At 35.7% G+C, this 19,489-nt stretch overlaps 1 protein-coding gene across 1 annotated transcript in view; it reads right to left on the minus strand.

Moving 5' to 3' along the window:
- The window catches only part of otogl (otogelin-like), a 58,759-nt gene extending 41,040 nt beyond the window's left edge, over positions 1-17,719 (minus strand). Inside the window, exons 1-24 of the mRNA XM_073850382.1 lie at positions 17,647-17,719; positions 16,990-17,032; positions 16,550-16,595; positions 16,178-16,256; positions 13,956-14,048; positions 13,090-13,244; positions 12,880-13,001; positions 10,717-10,922; positions 10,380-10,504; positions 10,094-10,200; positions 7,977-8,083; positions 7,766-7,891; positions 7,505-7,613; positions 7,279-7,325; positions 6,078-6,223; positions 5,864-5,996; positions 5,318-5,495; positions 4,472-4,596; positions 3,107-3,316; positions 2,841-3,006; positions 2,666-2,740; positions 1,174-1,217; positions 325-499; positions 113-220 (exon numbers count right to left, since the gene is read on the minus strand). Coding sequence (XP_073706483.1) covers positions 113-220; positions 325-499; positions 1,174-1,217; positions 2,666-2,740; positions 2,841-3,006; positions 3,107-3,316; positions 4,472-4,596; positions 5,318-5,495; positions 5,864-5,996; positions 6,078-6,223; positions 7,279-7,325; positions 7,505-7,613; positions 7,766-7,891; positions 7,977-8,083; positions 10,094-10,200; positions 10,380-10,504; positions 10,717-10,922; positions 12,880-13,001; positions 13,090-13,244; positions 13,956-14,048; positions 16,178-16,256; positions 16,550-16,595; positions 16,990-17,032; positions 17,647-17,719 — 2,798 coding nt within the window. The remainder of the gene's footprint in view (positions 1-112; positions 221-324; positions 500-1,173; positions 1,218-2,665; positions 2,741-2,840; positions 3,007-3,106; positions 3,317-4,471; positions 4,597-5,317; positions 5,496-5,863; positions 5,997-6,077; positions 6,224-7,278; positions 7,326-7,504; positions 7,614-7,765; positions 7,892-7,976; positions 8,084-10,093; positions 10,201-10,379; positions 10,505-10,716; positions 10,923-12,879; positions 13,002-13,089; positions 13,245-13,955; positions 14,049-16,177; positions 16,257-16,549; positions 16,596-16,989; positions 17,033-17,646) is intronic.
- Between the last annotated feature and the right edge of the window lie 1,770 nt (positions 17,720-19,489).

A 19,489-nucleotide genomic window follows, 5' to 3' on the forward strand; every position in this document is an offset into this window, starting at 1 on the left:
TAGAAATAGTAGATAGACACACACACAGGCAGGGAACAAAAAATGTTCAATTAATTGAAGAATCACCCATTAACAGGAATTATGTAAGCTAAGCACACAAAAACAAACTAACCAGCGGTAGCATGGAGTGTCCACTGTCTCTCCAGGGAGATACTCTAGACCGAGCCATCCACAGGGGCAGTTCTCTGGGTAATAGCATTCTCCATTATGAGCCACTAGCCTGCACCAATTAAAGAAGATGGTGTAACATTACATGCTGTGGTGTCAATGGACATGCACACATTTCAAAACATTTGTTCCGAATGCAAAGATGACAGTGATTACCCAGCAGGACATCCACATCCTGGTACACACGGGGTCATGGGAGGGCAGGTCAGATTCAGCATCAGGTTTCGACAGGTCAGTTCACAGGCCACGCCCACACCTGAAGGTCCACGACCACTCTGACCCCTACAGCTATAGTAGACTTTTCCATTGGGACAATCTCCTCTTTCAGGCTCTGAAAAAATGGATGGAGAGAGAATGGTTGAAAGAATGAATATAATAGCAAACTAAAGGGGTGCTAGTCCAAGCAAAAGTAGTTTTTAAGTAGTTTTAATTTAGTTTCTGGGACATTTCTAGTCAGCTGCTTGCTGGACCAAATTAAAAAACATGATTTTATGGTCTCTAGATATGACTTCTGGCTTTATTCGGACTAAATTTTCCACTCTCCTCAACAAGACACACGACTTCAGGTGTCATTTAAACAATGCGGAAAGAGTTATGCTAATGTTTTGCAATTTGAGTCTGAGTAATAGTGATAATTGCACTACTAATAATTATCGAAAGTAACTTGGGTGAACTGAAAAACATACTGTTGAAGATTTTAGATCACAGCCACATCTTGCAAATGACCAATGTCTTACTATTTTGTCCTTTGAGAAAGTCTGGAAAAAAGTCAAATAGACAAGAAAAAAAGCAAAAAGTGGAATTTGCTATCTCCAGCCCCTCAAGTCTCCCTCTTTCTTTGTGCATGTGTATCTGAGGTTCAGATCTGTCCTGCATTCAGTCCGCTCAATGCGTTACCTCAGAGGAATGTACTGCTGACCCTCTAAGATAAAAACACTTTTTCCTCGGGAGGTAAGAGTGAATAGGAGAAATGGAGCAAAGAAAAAGTAAAAACTGAAAGTTTACCTCTCTCTTCAGGTACACACTCCATACGACCATTTCTGCAGAGACTAAAGAAAAATCAATCTGACATTTAAACAAACACAGCAATATACAAAAATAAATAAAAAAAATATATGCATGTTAAATAAAATAAATAAATAAGGCACATACAGTTTTATGTATATTAGTGTATAGTGTTCTGATAATTAGTTTCCTATGCTCACTAAGACTGCATTTACAGTTGAAGTCAAAAGTTTACATACACCTTGCAGAATCTGCAGAATGTTAATTATTTTACCAAAATAAAAAAAGGAATCATACAAAATGCATGTTATTTTTTATTTATTACTGACCTGAATAAGATATTTCACATAAGAGATGTTTATAGTCCACAAAAGAAAATAATAGTTGAATTTATAAAAATTAACCTGTTCACAAGTTTACATCTGCTTGATTCTGAATACTGTGTTGTTACCTGAATGATCCACAGCTGTGTTTTTTTGTTTTTTTTGTTTAGTGATAGTTGTTCATGAGCCCCTTGTTTGTCCTGAACAGTTAAACCGCCCGCTGTACTTTCTTTGATTTTTCAGTATTTTTGTGTATTTGAAGCATTTCCAACAATGACTGTATGATTTTGAGATCCATCACACTGAGGACAACTGAGGGGCTAATATGTAACTATTACAGAAGGTTCAAACGCTCACTGATGCTTCAGAGGAGAAAATGATGCATTAAGGGGAGTGAAAACTTTTTGAATTTCAGAGCAAATTTAATTTATTTTGTCTTCTGGGGATCTTCTGTAGCTTCTGAAGGGCAGTACTAAATGAAAAAAAGGCAAAATAAGAAAAATGTACACATCTTCATTCTGTTGAAAAAGTTTTCACCCCCGGCTCTTAATGCATTGCGTTTTCTTCTGGAGCATCAGTGAGCATTTGAACCTTCTGTAATAGTTGCATATGAGTCCCTCAGTTGTCCTCAGTGTGAAAAGATGGATCTCAGAATCATACAGTCATTATTGGAAAGGGTTCAAACACACAAAAATGAAACAAAGAATTTGTGGGACCTGAAGGATTTTTCTGAAGAGCAGCAGGCAGTTTAACTGTTCAGGACAAACAAGGGACTCATGAACAACTATCACTAAAGAACAACAAAAAAACACAGCTGGGGATCATTCACATAACAACACAGTATTAAGAATCAAGTGTATGTAAACATTTGAACAGGGTAATTTTTTATAAATTTGACTATTTTCACGATTTTATGTGAAATATCTTTTTCAGGGAAAAAAATAACATGCATTTTGCATGATCCCTTTTATTTTGGTAAAATAACATTTTGCAGATTCTGCAAGGTGAATGTAAACTATTGACTTCAACTGTACAGTATATGATCAAAAATATTAAAAACAGTTATATTGTGAAATATTGGGAAATTATGTGTTCAGATTTTAAACTCAGTTCATTAGTGCATGCAAACCTACATCTGATAACAAAATTCTCCAGGTTCACACACTCACCATGGTCCAGATGAGCTGAAGGACACTTCACCAGGCTGAAACACTGAACCCATGAAATAACAGTGACACTGAGAGCTGAAAGGAAACAAGACCCGGTTAGAAAAGGAGAAACTATGTCCTTTTATATGCTGGTGGTATTACAAGACTATGGTGGGGATGGTGTATTCAGACATACAGCTGCACACAGCGTTGTCGAGCATGATCGTAGAATGTTCCCTCGGTGCAGCTGCATCCTTCAGCGCAGTCGCCATCACACACTTCACCACTGCTGATTGACTGACACGTCCTCCCGCATGCAGTTGTGCACGGGTGATACATCATCCCTCCTAAACACACCATACCTACACAAACATGCATTTACAAATTACCTTATAAACATACTTGTGCAATAGACAGAGAGCTAGATAGACAAACAGACAGATGTAGGGATGACTAACGAACCGCACTCAGAGACATGTCCTCTGAAGTTGATGGTGATGTGATGTTTGTTGCAGATGTACGCGTAGTGGGACAGAGCAGTGCAGAGGCAGGTGCTCCCACAGCGACAGGCCTGGTAGCGGCACTGCTGGTGGTACACGCTGGGACTCACATATGCATGGCATGGTGCAAAGACATCCTCCAAAAGCACATCACACCGGGCAGCATAAAACACTGAAACAAAAAACTTCTCAGCATCACTTGAGGGTCTTGAAATTAAACAAGAGTTTAAATGCTAACATAAGAATAGATTAATTAATTAGACCTTGATTTGGAGGCCATGAGTGTGCGCTAGGAGCTTACATGTACATATACATATTCAATGGTGGCCAAAATTATTAGAACACTAGTATTTTCACCATTTAAAATGTGTTTTAATCAGTTATTACTATCTTCTGCTGTAATGTGTTAGTTTACATTTCCAAACATTCATTTTGCTATTAATTGTAATAATCCAGTGAGATTTTTGTTCGCACAAGGAGCCTGACAACAGCCAGTGCTCCACACAGAGATCTGATCTCATCATCATCCAGTCTGTCTGGAATGACATGAAGAAACAGAACAAACTGAGACAGACTAAATCCAGAAGATCTGTGGCAATGTCTCCAAGATGCTTCAAGAAACCTACCTGCAAAGCTACATTGTGTAAAAAAATGCTGTAAAATAAGGATGCTGTCAAAAATAATGTCATAAATAGATTTTCTTTATCAATTAACTTTTATTAACTAAATTAAATCAACATTCAGTGTGACCATTCTTTGCGTTTAAAGAAGCTTTTGCCCTAGGTGCATTTGGATAGTTTTTCAGGTAGCTTTGCAGGTAGGTCTCTTGATGAATCTTGGAGACGTTGCCACAGTTCTTCTGGTTATAGTCTGTCTCAGTTTGTTCTGTTTCTTCATGTCATTCCAGACAGACTGAATGATGATGAGATCAGATCTCTGGCTGTTGTCAGACTCCTGCTGCAAACAAAAATCTCACTGGATTATTACAATTAATGGCAAAATTAATGTTTAGAAATGTAAAGTAATATTTTCTACCGACCCACTACAGCAAAAGATAGAATTAACTGACTTAAAACCATTTTTTTAGATGGTGAAAATAAAAGTGCTTTGGACATCACTGTTTACACAAGAAAATACAGAGAAATAATTATGTAGAATTTTTAAAAAGTTAACATAATATATTATACATTTAAAAAACTTTTCAAGTAAATTCTAAACAAGCATTGTTTACATGCACCTACATTTTGCTCTCTTTTAACCTCAGAGTTGATTTTTGGGACAACCATGAATATTGTAACTGTGAAAAGCAAAGGGATAACATATGTACCATTTTGTTGGTTCATTTCACAAGGGTCGATAATGGGTATGTTGACAGGGCTTATGCATGCTGAAGACACTTTCCAGGCATTGACGTGCAGCTGTGGAGTTCCTTCAATCATTCCAGCAGGAGAACTGGAGGATGATAACAAATTTACTTAAACACCAAGCATTTGCATTTATGCAGTGGTCAGACACTTTATTAAGAAGGACTTAAAAATTGCATTTAAGGTATACATTTTATGAGTTCATGCATTGCCTGGGAATTTAACCCATGACCTTGGTGTTTCTAGCCAAACACACTGTCAAGCACACACTCATGTCAAAGTCTCCATGAAGTCAAAAGTGAATTTTTTTGGCTTTTAGAATGAATATGTTAGCCCCTACACTATAAATAGACGCTGATGCTGAAATCACAGAATTAGTATTTTCTATATGGTGAATGGCACGTAGTACACTATTTAGGGGATAGGGAACGATTGCACGGAGCGGATCATATGCGCAAGTACGTGCAGACCATAAAACGTATCGGACCAATTTGAATTCTACACAGAATGCTCTATATTTTATAGCGATATGGATGAGATTGTGGCTGTCATACACTGTCAAATGTGGCTTTACTGAGCTTAAATGCTCTGGCCCAAGCTGTGATATAAACAAAACGCTATTGGCTATTTTAAAAAAAAGGGGCCGGACTGTTTCAGTTAAAATTACATCAATACATAGAATAACGCTGCATGTTTTAAAGCACTTTAGTGACCTTTTATATGAGACTGCATAATGCAGCCCAGAGAGATACTGAGAGAAATTTAAAATGCTTTGCTGAAAGAAATTCAGAGGATCAGCTGTTTCTCACAGGAAATCATCCCGTAGGTTTCCATTGAGGGTCCCACAAAGGCCAAGCGTGGAGCCCATCCAAGTGCTGTCCAGCTGAAGGTAGATTCGTCCGCCCTGCCAATCATACTGAAACCTCAGGCCAAAGACAGACCGCAGACCCACAAACAAAGACGTCAGCCGGCGAACGTTCACCATGTCTAACAAACAAGCGGAAAAAAGAAACGGGAAACACAATTTATTTTTTCAGGTAACATAAAGATTTAAATGTGTAATTGTAACATTTTTAGTTATTTTTAAATTTATTTTCTTTTGCTGTCCATTTTCTTTATTGCTCTGCTAATAAGTTAATAATATTATTATTCTTTTTACCACTTAATTATAAATGACCTAATCTTACTATTTACTAGCATTGTAACATTTTTACTAAACGTAAATATTTATTATTGCATTTTTCAGTTTAGAACTGATTTTATGGCCCTTATTAAAATTAGAAAATTAGATGTGATTTAGGATTGTCCCTCACAATTAAAGTGGCTCAATACTGATGTAAAACGGAGAACCTTACCATCTGAGTAAGGCAAATTAACAGCCATACTGGCCCCAATAACAACTTCCCCCTCTCGGGTGAGAGTGACCTGCCTGCTGACGTCTTCATCCACCACCAGAGCCACTGAGTGGATGCAAGAGTGTTCCTGGGACTGACAAGAGACGAACAAGCCTCTATTAAACACACACAAAACATCTTTGATGAAAAACACACCCAGAAACACCCTTCTTACCTCTCCGCAGCCTGTGTACTGCAGTGTGACAGTAAACTTGGTGCTGCCACGGCTCTTCACTAACACATACTGGCAAGAGCCCATGTGCATGAAGATCCGCCCATCAAAAGTGGTCACATGTGCGTCACCCATTACTGTGCATTCCGCTGGGGGTTAAAAAATATCATTTAATTCTAAAATACACTTAAATCAAAAATTATTCAGACACCAGATATAATTTTTTTTTAATTTTTTTTACTAGTGGGTGCAGGACACTATAGTCAATTTATGTTAGTGAGGATAGCAAAATAAAGTAAACTGTGACATACTATACCAAAAAAGTCTTTATACAGTGAACTACCAGTGAAACTGATAAAAAATTTGGGACCAAAAATTTGATTTGACACTTTTTTTTGATGTTTTGTTACATACCTTTCTATCTGACATTATTAAGTGAACTTGTTCTGACACAGTTTAACTCTTGAGTTCTTGTCATATTTTATTACCATTTTCTAAACCATAGTGAATAAACTGTGATAATGTGAGAAATGTTGAAGGTGTCTGAATACATTATGGTTTGAATGTAATTTTGGAAAACACACACAGATAGGATAAGATATGGAGCCCCTAAGGGAACACTGTGATGAAAAAAATATGAGATGGGATGAAAAATCATTTAAGTTCGCACACAAAAGTTTTGAGTTTCCCTGAAAATGTTGTGTTCACCAACACAAGCTTTGCATTGGTGCACAAAAAGACTTGCAACAACAGTTTGCACTCCCTTGAGAAACTTTGCGTTCTCCCAAGAATCTTTGCGTTTGCTCAAGAAACTTTTGCGTTTAGCCACAAAACCTTTGCATTTGCTCACAAACGTTTTGTACTTCACAGAGAAACTTTGTATTTGATCACAAAACGTTTGTTCACTCAAAAAAAAACTTTGCATCAGCTTGCAAAACTTGTGTTTGCATGAGAAACTTTCCATTTGCTAAAAAAAAGTTTTGCATTAGCTGAGAAAGTCTGTGTTTGCTCGTAAAACTTTTGCACTTGCACAAAAATACGGCATGTGCTCGCAAAGAAAATTTCTTGGACACACAAATGTCTCAGCAGTAAGCAATATCAAAACATTGTGGTAAAGAGAACTTAGCATTTGTGTTATACTTAAAAAATACAAAGATGCCTTAGGTATTCTGTAAAACGGGGATATACAAAGGTTCTTATTTACCAGTGCAATTGTTTTCGGTGCAGTTCCACACTCCTCCCATACAGACACTGAAAATGTAATTCACATTAGATTGATTTACCCATGAATTTAATATGATATGTTAATTTGCTATGGAACAGTTTTCTATTATTATCTATTACGGTTAACTAGAGGTTTAAGAAAATTAGAGAAACATGTTTTGTTTGGTGTTTTAAGTGTAAAGGAGTAAAAATTCAATGTTTCTAACCAGAGAGTGCAGCCTTGCTCCAAAACATGCCCAAGAGGATATGCTGTACCATGGTACACACAGGGGCACTGAGACACTGCTATACAGGTTCCATTCTGTAAGATCAGACCTGAGAAAAGCCAGAGAGAAAGACAAGAAGTTAAGCTATTCAACAAATAACTGCAACATGCATTCTGAAGTGCCCTAAATTGCTTATAATAGCAAACATTCACAAATATCATGATTCTTACTCCCATTTAAGCATCTGATTATTGGTATTACCATCTGGGCAGTAGCATCCATCCAGACAGTGTAGATTGGTTCCCAAACACTCTTTCTCAAACGTGCATGTAGGTGGGCAGCAGCTGATACAGTCTCTGTGGACAAAACTATCCTCACATCCGTCCGCTGAAACACAAACATATCACATCACACGCTGTGTTTACGTCATTTTATGTAATGCATTTCCTTTATGACATGAAAGCCGACTGACCACATGTAGGAAAACTGTCCCTCCATTCTCTGACGGGGTATCCCACATGAGAACAGGCCCTGGTGTACTCAACCAGAGTCCGGCAAAATGTCTCCTGATCATCTGATCTGAAAACAAAAAACATTTAAAAGTTAATAAACACAAAAGAGATCAAAAGTACATATAGTACTAAAAAGGGAAACATAGAGGAAAAGTCAATACTCTTAGTATGGTGATATGAGACCATAAGGGCAGTACAGCTGCAAGTTCAACATGCTCTTGCAATCTGATCCTCTTACTACCTCTTCAATCAACAGTTGAGTCTGGATCTGTTCATAAACTCTAGCAGCGATTTCATCACTGTAATCAATATACACTTGCACACACACATACACACACATGCTCTTACGAATACTAGTGCAAGCACAAATACGCACATGCACAGCACACACATTCCTATAGTATAGGATACATATATTCACATACACTCTTTGTGCGGCTTTTGCCATATGCAAGGTATTTTCATTACTATAATTAACATAATCCTGTTGGAATTGGGAGGTGTGGAATGCTGAAAATAAGCTAGGGAGAGAAAAAATATGCAGGAAGGAAGAGAAAGAGAAATGCTTATCTAATTACAATCCTAAATGTAAGAAACAGAAATGGTCAATATTAACATTAGCACAAAGATTACTATTAATACTCTTAGTGTGCTACAATTAGTCATCTGACTTTGTGTTTACTAGGTTTATTTTGTATAACTATGTTCTCACATTTTAATGCAAATTACAGAATTCCCAAGACAACATAATTTCTAAGACATTAAAAAGAAGGTTTAAGAAGTTAGATTTTTTTTTTATCAGTGTTGTTATTGTTAGCTAAAAATAAACTAGAAATTGTTTTTGAGGAAAACATTTTAGGATTTCTATCCATATAGTGGACTTTTATGGTGCCTCCGAGTTTAAACTTCCCCAATGCAGTTTAAATGCAGCTTCAACAGGCCCATCCGAGGAAGAAGGGTCTTATCTAGCGAAACGAACTGTTATTTTCTAAAAAAAATAAATAAATTACAATTTATATTTTTAACCTCAAATGCTTGTATTGTCTATAGCTCTGCATGAACTCTGTGTATTCTGGTTCAAGACAGTTAGGGTATGTCGAAAAACTCCCATCTCATTTTCTTCTCCAAACTTCAAAATCATCTTACATCACTGTTTTATCGTTTTTTGTAAAGGGTGTTTAATCTTCTTTTGCATGTTCCCTTTGGAAACACTGCGTCGGAAATTCTGCAGCGATGTAGGGCAATTTTGAAGTTGGAGGAAAAATTAGTTTTTCGACATACCCTAACTTTGTTGGGTTCACGCAGAGCTAGACAAGAGGAGCATTTGATGTCAAAAAGTATATAAATTGTCATTTTTTTTAGAACTTAAAAAATTGTTTCGCTAGATAAGACCCTTTTCCTCAGCTGGGATCTTTTAAAACCCTTTGAAGACGCATTTAAAATGCATTTTGGAAGTTCAAACTCGGGGGCACCATAGAAGTCCACTATATGGAGAGAAATCCTGAAATGTTCTGGATCAAGGGGGTGAGTCCTGAAACAAGGGGGTGAGTAAATTATCTGTAAATCTTTATTCTGGAAGTGAACTTCTCCTTTAAAAATAGTTAAAATAAACATAAAATAAAAATAAAATGCAAATATTATGAAAATGTTGCTTTGGCAACTAAAATTAAATAGGTTTCAGCTGAAGTAGTAAAATTGCCAGGAATGAAATAAATGATTTTACATTAACAAATATAATACATTTTTTTTAAATCCTAAAATTAAAACTGAAAAATAAATTCTAAATATTAATAAATCCTATAATATATAAATAATACTAAAATAACACTTTAGATAAAACTGATGGAAAAATTCCAAACCAGTCTAAGCTGATCTCTCAGTTTGGCAAAACTGGCCTGTCAGTTTAGATGGATTTAGAGTGGTTTTAAGACCAGCTAAACACCATCTTGGTCTGGCTGGGTGACCAGTTAGAACTGCTCTATCCAGCTAAGATCAGCAATCCACCTTTAGCTTGTTTTTTTCAGCAGGGTTCAACTTCAGTTACACCATTTCGACAAAAGCGCCACACTTGACTTACACACACATGTCCGAAATGCAGCTGGCGACAAATGGATTTGGGTCAATGTTCTCATGGCAGGAGATGAAAGGAAAGAAAAGCAATGCGCTGCACTTCTCAATGGCATCCTGCTCAGATAACACACAAATAGGCAAAGTTGCTAAACACATTTTAGGTTGAATAATAATTTTGAACTAAAATGCTAAAGCATGCATGAGTGCTCTTAAAAACTCTTGTTTTAAACTATCATGCATACTAAGACCCATATAGCTCAGTTCAAACGCGTATGAAGTGCATCAAAGCCTACATCCATATCAGACTCAGATGAGCAAGGTCCAGGGAAATCATCATCAACCTCAGGACAGGGTCTCTCTTGGGGCAAATCTACTGCCCAGCTGTTCCCAAATTCAGCAATGTCGTCAGAGACTATACCTGACCAAACAAAATGCAAGGAATAAGGACAGCATAACAGACTTGTTGCAATACAAATTTTAAATTCCTGATATATTTTTTACAACTCATCTCCAACTAGACAACAGTGGGATGACAGAGTGAGTATGCAGCTCTGCTCAGCTTTGATATAATTGTCCTGAATTTGCCGCTGACTGAGATGATGAGTGTGTGTCCGGGCTTGTTTGTCTCACCGCGGCTGCTGCTGAGATCATCTGATCCGTCATCATTATAGTTTCCACACAGACCACAAGGCTTTCCTTTGTGTGCTTCGGTCATTTTGAGGTAGACTCCAGAGCTCCCGTCCCACGCCAGAGAGAAGCCAAACGTGCTCTTCACCAGGATGTAGTCAGCCAAGCGCTCGATGAAAACATTATGCACTGTCTGCGGCAGACTCAGTCTGAATAGGTGCAAAAAATAGATAAAAACAAGAATTTGATCAAGTCTAATATTGAAATTTGTTGTCTGGGAATTTTTTGGAATATGTAAATTATCATGCTCTCATGATCTAAAAGCTACTTTTTTACATCCCCATTTCAGAATCTGTAAAATGTTAAATTATTGTTTTGCAACAAATTATTGTTTATTTTGGACTGACCTGAATAAGATATTTCACATAAAAGGTGTACAAAAGATTACGTATAGTCCACAAGAGAAAATAATAGTTGAGTTTATAAAAATGACCCTGTTCAAAAGTTTTTTTTTTTTAGTGATAGTTGTTCATGAGTCCCTTGTTTGTCCTGAACAGTTAAACAGCTTGGTGTTCTTCAGAAAAATCCTTCAGGTCCCACAATTCTTTGGTTTTTCAGCATTTTTGTGTATTTAAATCCTTTCCAACAATGACTATGATTTTGAGATCCATCTTTTCACACTGCGGACAACAGACTCATATGCAACTATTACAGAAGGTTCAAATGCTCACTGATGTTCCAGAAAGAAAAACAATGCATTAAGACCAGGAGGTGAAAAATTTTGAACAGAATGTACATTTTCCATATTTTGCCTAAATATCATATTCTTTCATTTAGTCCTGCCCTTCAGAGGCTAAAGAAGATGCTACATGTTTCCCAGAAGACAAATAAGTTAAATTTACCCTGAACTTCAAATTCTAAAAGTTTTCACCCCCAGCTCTTAATGCATGTTTTTTCCTTTTGAAGCATCAGTGAGCATTTGAACCTTCTGTAATAGTTGCATATACGTCCCTCAGTTTTCCTTAGGTTCAAAAGATGGATCTCAAAATCATGCAGTCATTGTTGGAAAGAGTTCAAATACACAACAATGCTGAAAAACCAAAGACTTTGTGGGACCTGAAAGATTTTTCTGAAGAACAGCAGGCATGAACAATTATCACTAAACAAAAAAAAAAAAAAAAAAAAAAACACAGCTGTGGATCATTCCGGTAAAAACACAGTATTAAGAATCAAGTCTATGTAAACTTTTGAACGTGGTCATTTTTATAAATTCAACCATTATTTCTCTTGTTGACTATATGCAAACATCTTTTATGTGAAATATCTTATTCAGGTCAGAACTAAATAAACAATAACATGCATTTAGTATCATCCCTCTTGTTTTGGTAAAATAATTAACATTTTGTAGATTCTGAAATGGGGTGTAAACTTTTCACCTTAACTGTAATAGCAAAAGTGGCCAAGGTTTCTAATGTTCTCCGACAAAACATACACATCAAATTTATTTGTCCATGAGCATATTTTTTCTTTAATTACACATTTTTTAATCATTTCATGATTCGCTACTGTTCAAAAAGTTTGGGGTCTGTAAGACTTGTTAAAGGTTTCGAATAAAACATTTTTTTACACTTACCAAGATTGCATTTATTACTAAAATACAGTAAAAACAGTAATACCTTGAAATATGATTATAATTCAAAATAGCATTTTCTATTTTTCTTTTTCTTTTTTTGAAAATGTAATTTACTTCGGTGATGTTGCCATTTTTTGTAGCATCATTACTCCAGTCTATACTGTCACATGATCCTTTAGAAATCATTCTAATATGCCAATTTGCTCCTCAAGAAACATTTACTATTATCATAGTTCAAAACATTTGTGCTGGTTAATAATTTTGTGGAAACAATGATGCATTTTATCATAATAGAAAGTTCAAAAGAACACTATTTTCTTGAAATAGATAGAATTAGATTATAAATGTATTTACTGTCACTTTTGATCAATTTAATGCATCCTTGCTGATTAAAAAAACCCTTAAAAATAGACCCAGTAGAACAGCATTTATTTTAGAAATGTTTTATAACATTATACATCTTTACTGTCACTTTTGAGTAATTTAATACATTTAATACATTAATTGTATACTTATAAATTGTTCAAACTCACCTATGTCCTCCTTTTAGCACCTGATAACCACTAACATAGATCTCCTCTTCATTTGGGAAGAACAGACTCAGACCACGTGGACATGAATACACTGAACCTCTACAAGAACGACTGTTATGAACCTGCCAAACCAAAAAAAACAAACTAGCAATACAGGTATCAAAAGCTACAATATACATAGCAAACAGACTTGGTGTAGTTGTAACTTACCCAAACCGTATACTGGGGTTCTGTAGAATGGCAGTCTTTGGCCAGGATATATGAACAGGTTCCAGGGAAGTAGTAATACATTCCATCAAAGGTCTCAAAATGATGCTGACCCCATGAACGACAAATCCCATCCCTGTCCTGACCATGGTTGGGAACTGACAAAAAAAAAAAAAAAAAAGACAAAAATCCCCTGTGCACTACCATTCAAACATTTGGAGAAGACTTTGGAAATGCAGTATATAAACATTAATACTAGGAAATGTTATTACAATTTAAAATAACTATTCCCTATATTTTTAAAACATTTATTCTGTGATAATAATGCTGAATTTTCAGCATCATTACTTCAATCTTCAGCATCACATGATCTTTCAGAAATCATTCTAATAACTCTACCTTGGTAGGAGTATCAAGGTACTTTTCTTGTTATTTTTTGTTAGTGACTATTCAACCATTTAATTCAATATTTGTGTTCCATGTAATCTACTCCCCGTTGGTCATGCAATCAGTATGGCCTATATCAATACAGAATATGTAGTAACCTGTTATTCTGTTGGTCATAGCAGCTGCCTGGCTTTATAGAGCATGGTTAATTAAACACACATACAGAGCTCTTTGTGACCAGCAATCTATTCCCAGCTCATCTGTAATATAATGCTACCAAATGCAGTAAGACATAGTCGTGTAGATTAACTGGAACCAGTGAGTAATGCCACTTGAATTCTAGTAATTAAATTCAGGGTTCCTTCATCCACATTTAAGTCAGCACTGGGTGGCAGATGATAATATCAGACCATACCTTACTATAATTACATGGAGACCAGTTTCATTTTGGATTTAATATAACTTGTGTGTGCGCTTCTTACTAATTTGACAGCGATCCCCGAGACCCTGGAACTGAGCACAATCACAGCGTCCTTCCTCCTGGCACCAGCCACCATTGAGACACCCACAGTATTCTACAACAAACACAAGAGGCAAATTTCACCAAAACATTAATAGAGGGTTTAGACTTACGTCACAATTTGGTCAGTTACCCAGATAGATGGATGTAAACAACATGGATTGCACAGTTAATGTACTACTGGGTTTATTGTGTTGTCTAAACCACAGTAAAAAATGTGTGGAAGCTGCTAAATCATATAGAGAAGGACTTAATAAGCAGAAATGGCACAATATTTTGACAAACCAAAGTTAATAGGTGGTAAAGATATGTATGTGTAGTATCAGTTAAGATATTAGCCTAATATTTCACTTATCTGACTGGAAATGATGAGAACAAACAGGAATGTTGTTAAGATTCTTGCCCTGGAAAGGATTCTTGTCCTGGCTTAGTTTGGCCAACCACAAACGCAGTTTTTTGCACACTTCTCTTTGATTTGTTATAACTTTTGGCAGTCTACAGTAGTCCAAATGTTTTTCCCGATTAGTACAGCCCAGAACATGACAATAACTGACCATTTTCAGCAGCAATAATGAGCAAAATATGCAAGTTTCGTTCAGTTCAGTTGCACTGTTTACACTGTGCCACCAATATGGCCGATTGATGGTGCGTCGTGAAAACACATTATAATAAAGTAAATGGGCCAAGCACTGAAGGTAAACAACTTTAGTGTTTTTGTTCTGACAGGTTTTTCATTTCCCTTTGCTGGCAATCTAAACCAACCTAAAGAACCATATAGTTGGTTTTTACCAATTATGGGATCTTCCACTCTCCTACTCCAACTGCTCGAATTGGACTTTTTTTTTTCAACCCTTTGGCATAGAAACTTTTTTTTGTTGTTGTTCCTTTTGATTTCTTTACTCATGCAAAATCACTCATTTAAATGTCTAACCATTAGATAGACCACTAGTTTTTGGACACTAAAAGTTATTTTATATTCTAAATTCATTTTTCTTTTTGTATTTTGTTTTTTCATTTTCATTTTATTTCAGTTTTAGCAATTTTGCTGTGTTTTTTCTATTTATTGATTTAAAAAAAAAGTCTATCTACACTACCGGTCAAAAGTTGTTAAAAGATTTTAAATGTTACTTTAAAAAGTCTCTTCTGCTTACCAAGTCTGCATTTATTTGGTCCAAAGTACAGCAAACAGTAAAACTTTAAAACATTTTTACTATTTAAAATAATTAAAATTTAGAAAATTGTTTTCTATTTGACTATATTTTAAAACGTAATTTATTCCTGTGATCAAAACTTAATTTTCAGAGTCATGATTCTTCAGAAATCATTCTAATACGCTGATTTCCATTTATCTGGAATAAAACGTGTTTGTAACATTATACAATATACCATTCAAACTCTTGGAGTCAGTATAATATTTTTTTATTTAGCAAGAACGCTTTGAATTTGTCAAAAGTGATGATAAAGACATGTATAATGTTACAAAAGATGTCTATTTCAGATAATGCTGTTTTTCTGAACTTTATATTCATCAAAGAAACCTGAAACAATTCTACTCAGCTTTCAACATAATAATAACAATAATAAATGTTTTTGAGCAGGAAATTAGAATGTTAGAATGATTTCTGAAGGATGTGACTGGAGTAATATTGCAAACAAATGACAGGAATAAATTAATTTTAGTTCAAATAGAAAACAGTCATTCTAATTAGTAAAAATATTTCACTACTCATTTTCACTAATTTTGACTGTTTTTGCTGTTCTTTGGATCAAATAATTGCAGGCTTGGTGAGCAGAAGAGTTACAAATCTTTTGACTAGTGTATTTTTTATTAATTTTTAATTAACTTTTAGAACATCAAGTTAAGCTAAATGAAAAATGTTGCTTTGGCAACTAGCTGAAGCTGAACTGAACTGTTGCTTTGGTTTTAATTAACTATAATATAACTGCATCCTTTAAATTTTATTCATTAATGGTAAAAATGAACCTAAAAAATTTGGCTTTAGATGACCAAACCACACAAAGCTTAATTCACAATGAAGCTGACATCTACAGCTGTGTAACTTCACAAAACATTGTTTTATTAAAGTATAACCTCATAATTGATGTTTCTAGCATGCAAGCTCAAGTATGACTGTACATTTCTCTACAAAATGCATTTGTTTATGAGTGCACAGTATACAATACCTGTTGATGCATCTCTCGCTGTATAATTATGAAGAACTCTTCGAGGGAGAGCAGAATCAGACAGCACTGTGCTAAGGGGCTGCAGAGAAAAAAAAACATATTAGTAAAACGAATTAGCCAAGTTCTTCAACAGTACCACATCTAGCCACTAAGCCATGTTGGTGAATCTGTCTTGGCGCTCCTTCACATGGTTTCCACTGCAGACATTTGGGAGTGGAGCTTTCAGTGGCTGTAGCATTTGTGTAAACTCCACAAAGACAGCTTTGTCAGCACTGAGAGTGTATCTCAGTATTTGTGAGTGTGTGTGTGTGTGTGTGTGTGTGTGTGGTTACTCCACTCTGTCCCTTGTCGCTTTCTCTTAGGTGTACTCACCTCTTCACGGAAGAGATCCCGTTTCTGCCGCAGTGCATTAACCCTCCTTTTAAAAGTGGCACAAAGAGAGCAGTATTAAAAGTGCGGCGACTGTGAGACTAAAGGTTCAGAAACACTTAAGATGCCATACAGACACAGTCACGCTGATGGACCGCATGATTCTCAAGAAACTGGTTTAATGGTTACTCCAAAACATTAGACCAAACACTTAACATCTTATCAGTGGCTGCATGTAGAACTTGACACTGTCTCTCTGCTCGAAACCTCCTTGTAATAGCGGATGTTTGACAGGGTTCAGCGATTTGTAAAGATGTAATCAAGCTGCAATCTATGCTCAACATGTTTAAAAATCTTAAACCATTATGATTATACACCTAGACCATCAAATTCATCAATATCAGAACAAGAGGTCGGAGTCGGATTTGTATAAAACAACATACCTGGGTAGTTTATTTTCTGAGTTTGATTCCTGGCAAATAAATCCTGTCAAAAGCAAAATCATATAAAGAAAACTCATGCATATTTCTAAAATGATCAAACTAAATAAACAAATTTTAAACTTACATTTACAGACTAAACTTGATTTAGTCTGTAAATAAGATCAAATCTTGCTTATTCTTTTATATACACATAAGAGGGTTGCTCTATAAAAAGCAATATATATATATATATATATATATATATAGAGAGAGAGAGAGAGAGAGAGAGAGAGAGAGAGAGAGAGAGATCTATAAATATTTATTTATACGTTTTTTAAGGTTTTAAATATTAACATAATACATAACTCACAGACTACATAAATTGCATCCAAAATAGCAAACTTCCCATACAAATTTGTACCTTTTTTTGTTAAAATACTATTTATAAATTTATTTGTAATCTCCTCCATGTACAACATGTACAATAAGTATATTGAGCTTTCAGAATCTCGAATGTATTATGATTAAAACAATATAACAACAATTTTACTGCAGTATATGAATAAATACGGTATTTCAGGAAAAACTATGGTTGCCATATTACATTTTTATAAGGACCAACTGCAACGGGTACATTATTAATTTATAAAAATGGGTTCAAATTAAAATTCTACTTACCTTGCAGAACAAATAGCTTGAAAATGAAAAGTGTACAGAGTGAAAACAGTTGAATGTCCCGCTGTTCGTTCATCTCAGAGCGACGGACGTCCTTCAACGATCATGAAATGACGGGTTTCATTTTAGGAGGATCGATCGAAATTCTCCTTCAGGAAAAGATTCTTACAGAATTAATCAAGGTAAAATCTCTGAGGTACGTTTAACAAGCTAAAGTGATTTGTCCCAGAGTAGTGAAGGATAAACGTCCATCTTCTGTACAGTCAGAGGAGGATGATGTAGCTACCTGCGCGCACCTGCTGCATCAGGAGGACGGAGCGCACCTGCGCGCAGGTAAGAGCGCACAAGCACGCATCGACTTGATGTACGGAACGACATATAGATCAGATGATATTCCAATCACAGGACACGAGTTTAATTTAACTTTACAATGGTTTACACCACAGGCAATGGATATGATTAGCTATATTTCATATTTTAATCTTTATCGAGTATGAGGATATTGTCTTGCTAAGTGTCCTAATGTAATGAATCCCCTGTGGCACATATTAAACCTACGAATTTTCCCATAGCTAAAGATGAAAACCACTGCGCTAATGTTACATCCTGTCAAAGTCATTCAGTGACTTAAGGAAGAGGAGGGGGTTTCAATCCCGAGATTTGTCCAACCGTAGTGCCCCTCTTTTGATAAACAAACACTTTCTTGTGATATAACTTACTTGCGATATAGAAATATGCTAAGTACTTACATTTAGCTCCTTACAGATGTTTACAGAAAACAATCAGCCTGCTATTTCTTCTTTTAAAACCTCCTTTTTTAAAAGATTTATTTTTGCCCTTTTGTTAGGACAAATAAGATATGAGACAGGAAGCAAAGTGAGAGAGAGAGAGAGAGAGAGAGAGAGAGAGAGAGAGAGAGAGAGAGAGAGAGTGGGGACGGATCGGAAAAGGTCCGTGAACCGGGATTTGAACTCGGGACGCCTGAAGCTCAATGGCGCCGACATAAACGCGACTTCTGTTGGCAAGCATCCATTTACTTAATATTTAAAAGTCAAGTTTTGTGGTTAATAAAATTACATTACGAATAATTGTATGATTTTCAAGGGGTTGACATTTTGAGGAAATTTCTGTCATAATTATCAGGGAAAAATCGGTTTTTATCCATCATGCCAACAAATGTCTTTGGCGCCTATTTAAGAGTTTAAACAATTTAAGAGTTTATTAACATTAAAATTGTTCATAAGGTAAAATTTGTTTTATCATTTTATCTATAAATCCTGTTGAAAAAAAATGGGTAGGCCAACTTGAGTAAAAATCACAATTTCTTTAGCTATGGCAACAAAATGGTCAAAATCTATTTTCTTCCTTGTACTTAAGCTGTAAGCTTTACTTAATTAGGAAATAATGCTATTTAAAATATTTGTAATATTTAATAATAAATGTTTGTCGGTATGTTGGCCTATAGTTTTATGATCTCTTCAAAATGACTTTTTATTCCTGCTGAAAAAAACAGCATATGCTGGTTAGGTATGTTTTGGTGCTGGGATGCTGGTTTATGCTGGTCCTTTGCTGGTTAATGCTGGTCCTTAGCTGGTTAATGCTGGTCCTTTGCTGGTTAATGCTGATCCTTAGCTGATTTATGCTGGTCCTTCGCTGGTTAATACTGGTCCTTTGCTGGTTAATACTGGTCCTTAGCTGGTTTATGCTGGTCCTTAGCTGGTTAATGCTGGTCCTTTGCTGGTTAATACTGGTCCTTTGCTGGTTAATGCTGATCCTTAGCTGATTTATGCTGGTCCTTCGCTGGTTAATGCTGGTCCTTTGCTGGTTAATGCTGATCCTTAGCTGA

The sequence above is a fragment of the Garra rufa genome, chromosome 11, assembly GCF_049309525.1.
Source record: "Garra rufa chromosome 11, GarRuf1.0, whole genome shotgun sequence".
NCBI classification, from domain to species: Eukaryota; Metazoa; Chordata; class Actinopteri; order Cypriniformes; family Cyprinidae; genus Garra; species Garra rufa.